General features: G+C 59.1%; 1 protein-coding gene across 1 annotated transcript; it reads right to left on the bottom strand.

Annotated features, from left to right (window-relative positions):
* Nucleotides 1–497: 497 nt before the first annotated feature.
* Nucleotides 498–2,767, bottom strand: LRRC10B (leucine rich repeat containing 10B). Its single transcript, XM_006195921.3, has one exon. The coding sequence runs from the start codon at nucleotides 2,516–2,518 to the stop codon at nucleotides 1,640–1,642; it is 879 nt and encodes a 292-aa protein (XP_006195983.2). The 5' UTR covers nucleotides 2,519–2,767; the 3' UTR covers nucleotides 498–1,639.
* Nucleotides 2,768–5,350: the final 2,583 nt, after the last annotated feature.

Genomic DNA, 5,350 nt, shown 5'->3' with positions numbered 1-5,350 from the left:
TTTAACTTTTTTTTTTTTTTTCTGAACAATGAGGGGAGAAAGTAATGACTGAGTTAAAAAGAGGCTAAGAGGGAGAGACAGAGAGGAAAATGGAGCCAGGGAGATGGAAGGAGAGAAGAACAGAGTCACAGATGGGGTGGGGGGTCAGTACCAGGGAAAGAATAGCGAAAGGTCAGCCCAGCTTGAGACTCAGAAATCTATTGAGAATTAAACTGGAGAAGACCTGAGGAAGAGGGGTTGGGGGTGGGGGCGGTGGCCAGGGGGCAGACAGTAAGATACAGCCAGACAAGAGAGTAGTCTTGAGAAGCTAAAGCCATTTGTAACTGGTGACAAGCCCTTGTTCCTCAGACAGGACACAACAGTTAGCCATGGCCACTCTGACGCAGAGCTGGGGCATGTGGACAGAGGGCAGTGCCAGAGGGAGACCAGGGTCCCCACAGCGACGGGACCCAGTGCTCCCAGGGCTTATAAATAAACAGGCATGTGGGAAACACACATTCTGTCTCTGAGAAATATAATTTATGTTTACAGCCAGTTTTTTTTTTTCTTCCTAAAGAAAACACTACCATGAGGGGCCCCTGCCCCTGACAGTGTCCCTGAGTGTCCCTGGCCCTGGGCCCTCCTCCCATTATTGCTTGGATGGGAAAGATCTGGCCCTGGGAATTACAAAGTGAGGCCCCACTCCTCACCCCTGGAGGCTGTTCCTGGTGACGGAGTGGAGGCACACGGAGCTCGTCTCATGCCCCACGCCGTGCCAGCCACCCTGATGGTGCCCATTTAAGGGAATGGAGAGTGCAGGCAGTGGGAGAGGCGCTGGAGCAGCCTCCCAGAGCAGAGAGCCTCTCTCTCGGGTGCAGGAGGCCCTAGAGGCACAGTGGCTTCTTTTCAAACTTGACAGCTGGAAGGCTCAGGCTGTGGGGAAGGGAGGGAGAGTTCTCTTTCCCAGCAAGATCCCAGGCACAAGCAGGGAGAAGAAAACAGTGAAAGGCAGGGGAAGAAACTTTGCCTTCTGAGTTCCCCCTCCCCCACCCAAAATTTAGGGGGCCTGGGTAGGGAGGTATGCACGATGAGCCCCTATGCAGAGGCAAGGGCAGCTACAGTGTTAGGGCCTCAGTCTGTTTCCCACACCTGTCCTGGGCACCGGCGCCAACTCCAAGGCCCTGCCCCAGGGCCAGGCCTTCCTCCAGGGGCAGTTCTGCCTCACGCAGGCATGTGGTCCACCCCAGAGGTAGCAGCTTCTGCACCAGAAAGGGTGGACCTAGGAGATCCAAACTCCAGGAGAGGGAGGTTGGTGGGCGCCCTGGGCATCCACAGCCATGGTGATGATTCCGTGGACCCTGGTTTCAGGAGGAAGCTGGTACCTTTGTTGTGTTGTCAGTGACTATCAGGGACCGGACAGAGCTATAGGAAATGGAAAGAGCTGGGACTTCTCGGCCTGACGACTGCCCAGGGACCAGCCAGGGGGCAGTCTTCTTACAACCCTGTAATGTCTGAAGATGGCCCCCAGGCCTGCCTGTCCCCGGGGCAGCTGGCTCAAAGTGACCTTGCCTTTGCCACAAGTTAAGGCTCGCTGCTCCCACAAACCTTCCCAGAGCCCCTCCTCCCAGAGTGGCCGAAGCCCATCACTCAGAGCACAGGCTCAGGTGCCCAGTCCTGGAGCTGCTTCCAGGGCTCCGAGGCTGCTCCCCGGGGGCCCCAGAGTCCGGCAGCCACCGCTCCCTATGAGCAAGTCTTCTTCCTCCTCATCCTCAAAGGCCCGCGCTGGGCGCCGGGGCGGCGGCTGGGGCGTGGGCTCGTCGCGCTCGGCCATACGCTCGACGGCGCCCTCGCCCACAAGGAAGACCGTGTCGGCGACTCGTGGGGGCCCAGTGACCGGATTGTGGTCGTAGGAGAAGACACGCAGGGCGCGCAGCGGGTGCAGGTCGGGAAAGCCTCCCAGGCGGTTGCGGTCTAGGTCGAGGATGTGCAGGCGGCCCATGCGCAGCAGAGCGGGCGGGAATTCCTCGAAGCGGTTGCCGTAGAGCCAGAGGCCGCGCAGACCCGTCATGCGCGGCAGCTCGGCGGGCAGCGCGCGCAGCCGGTTGTCGCCCATCTGCAACGACTGCAGCGCCACCAGGCGCAGCAGCGGCCGCGGGAAGCGCCGCAGGAAGTTGCCCTCGATCCAGAGGCAGCGCAGGCTCTGCAGCTGCGCGAAGTCGGCGGGCAGCGCCAGCAACCGGTTGCTGCCCAGGTAGAGGCGCGTGAGGCGCGGCAGGCGACACAGGCCGTCGGGCAGGCGCTCCAGTTTGTTGAAGTCTAGCGCCAGGATGCGCAGCTCGCGCAGCTCCTCGATCTCCTCGGGCAGTTCCCGCAGCCCTGTGCCGCTCACGTACAGCTTCTGCAGGCGACTCAGAGCGCACACAGCGCTGGGCAGCCGCCGCAGCCGCCTCCCGCTTAGCTCCAACTGCTGCTCGCCGTTGCGCAGTTGCTCCTCCGCTTCCGACGGCAGCTCGTCCGGCGTGGACTCGGCGATGCCCATGGTCACGGGCCCCGGCCGGGGCCGCTGCCGCCGCCGGGCATCTCCCCGCCCTGGCGGTCCCCCGGCCTCCCCGACGGGGCCGAGGCCGCGCCGGCTCCGGGGCCCCCCGCCCCGGCCTGCCCCTGCGCCGGGACGGGGGCCGTGCCGGGCCGGGAGGAGGCGCCCGCCTGGGGCACCACCGCCGCGCGCTGCTCTCGGCCGCCCGCCCACCGGCCTCCCCTGCTCCCTCCGCCAGAGGCCGACTGGCTCAGGTTAGAGCTGACTTGCAGCTTGGAGACCCGTCGCCCAGGCAACCCCGACGCGCGTGCGGCTGCCAATGAGGCGGAGGATGGGCGGGGCGGGGCGGGGCCAAGGTACCGCCCGAGCCGGGTCCAGGCTCCCAAGTCCGCACCCGGCGTTCCCACCCGACCAGCCCCAGAACCTGCGCTTGCCAAGGGAACCCAAGATCCGTTCCCCTCAAGCCTGGCCCCGTGCCCACACAGACCCGACGACCGACATTGTCTACACTTCCAGCCACATCGAGCCGTTTGGTGTGTGGTTGTGTGCTCCCAGAGTAGCAAGTCCAAAAAGAAGTTACCAAGGACCGAGGAAACGCCGGCGCGGGACCCAGGACTCGGGAAAAGTGGCTCTCGAGGAGGGACTGAGGGGCGCGGACACAGACGGCCGTTCATGTCCCGCGGCGTGCGCCCAGGCTTCCCGCTGAGGTCACGTTAGGATAGTAACTCAGAACAGTGTTCCTTTCTGGGCCTTTTCAGTGTGGGTCACAACTAAGGATCTGCAGGGACCCAGGCTTGGGTCCGCCCCCCTCCGCGCCCCTGGCACCCTCAGTGCCTGGTTAGTGCACCTACACTCCCGTCTCCTGCCATGTCCCTCCTGCTTTGCTCCAAGTCTGCGTGTGGCTGTGGTGGACAGAGGACTGGAGCACATGAGCGCCTTTGAGCACCACCAATGACGACCACTCTTGTTCTGTAACTCTTCCTGTTGCACGCACTCCCACCAACAGCCGTTTTCGGCTGCCTTCTCCCCTCCCTTTTCAAGCCCTCCGGCCAGAGTCGCCGGCAGAAACACTCGCCTGCTCTGTGCCCCGCACTATGCTAAGCATTGCCTTAAATCCTTGCCTTATGCCTATGAGGTAAGTACCCTCATTGCCCCTAATTTTAAAGGCAGAGAAGCTAAGGCTCTGAAAGATTTGACATGAGCTGGGTGACTTGCCCAAGTCAACCCACTGGCTAGTGGCTGGGATTTGAAGCCAGGCAGTCTGACCATCCAGCCTGTGCTCTTAACCATGTACCACATCAGTAAATGGAAACAACGATGGACGACTCCACCTCTGACAATGAATTTTCTCATAGAAGAGCCTCTAACTTTCATGACAGAGGCATTATTAATCCCATATGAAAGATAAGGAAGGTGGCCCCAGAGGGGTCACACAACTTGCTTAAGGTCACACAGTGAGTAGAGGGGTACAGCCAGGGACCCAAGTCTGCAGGAATCTTGCCTCCTCCATCATACCTTCCCACCTTCCCTTGAACCCAGCTGGTGTGACCATGTAATTGGCTGAAGGCACAGACCTCTGCACAGCATCTTGCCCTTTGACCCATCCCCACTGCAGGCAGACAGGGAGGCCAGCCCAAGGGCAGACAGCAATGCCCATTGCAAGGCGAGGATGAAAACCACATCCCCTAAAATGTAAGCTGGGCAGAACAGGCAAGCTTATCTCTTTTCCTTCTGGCACCGGGAATTTCAATGAAAATTATCAACACTTTAAAAGATGGAAGCAAACTTTACATACAGTGAAATGCATAGATCGTAAGTGTACAGTTGGGTGAGTTTTGACAAATGTAAACACCCTTGTAGTATTTCCATCACTCACAGTTCCCCACACCTGCCTCTTCCAGTCAATCCCCACCTCTCAGAGGCAACCAGGATCCTGACCTCTATCTGATGGATCAGTTTTGCCCGCTCTTGAATTTTATATACATGGAATTATTCAGTGTATACTTTTTTTTTTTTTTTTTTTTTTTTTTTGCTCCTGGCTTCTTTTGCTCAGATCCTCAATATATATGTGGTTGGATAAAGGAACGAAAGGGCAGAGCAATAGCCGTTGTAATCAGGCAAGGGATGTCAGGGGGTGCACAGGTGATGGGGGACACAGAGGCAGGCATTGCCGTGAACCAGGAACTAGCTTCAGATGTCCTGTCCTGGAACAGAGACTAACAAGATGCAAGCTGAAGCAGAGGACCCAGGCAGAGAGGAAGTGGGGCTCAAACATCTGATCTGGGGTGTAGCCCCAGCCAGAGGGACTATACACTCTTTCCAATCCTCACCCAAGCCCCAGTCCAACCCTCTCCCTTCTACTCATTTGGGAGAACTTCTGGGAAGAGGTGACACCTCAGAGATCAGCAAGCTGAGGAAAACCCAGCCAGGCAGCCAAGACAAGAATGAGTACCTCCCCACCCCACAAACCCCTGCTGCCCCCACAAGCAGTTTCCCCAAGGGAACATTTGTTGTGGAGGAGGAAGCCCAGCCAGCCCCCCTCACAACATGCTTGGAGCTGGCACTCCAGCACCAGGCAGCCCTCTGGGGCTCTGCCAGCAGGGGCAGGAGCCACGCAAGCCCCTGCAGCCCCAGCACCAGCCTTAGCAGAAGCTTCCTGGGTTCCAGGGTACAGGGGACCAGCCCTCTTCTTTCTTCAAGTCTTTTTCTTGCTCTCGGTATATGCTGTACCTTCGCCTCCCACCAGGCCCTTCTCAGTGGGTAAAGGTAAAATGTGCTGGCGTTCTGGGCCCACGCAGGCTGGCAGCCGGGCAACCGTGCTGATGAATCACGCTG

This window comes from Camelus ferus, chromosome 10, assembly GCF_009834535.1.
Source record: "Camelus ferus isolate YT-003-E chromosome 10, BCGSAC_Cfer_1.0, whole genome shotgun sequence".
NCBI lineage: Eukaryota > Metazoa > Chordata > Mammalia > Artiodactyla > Camelidae > Camelus > Camelus ferus.
The sequence above is the reverse complement of the archived record's forward strand: the minus strand, read 5'-3'. Positions and strand labels throughout refer to the sequence as shown.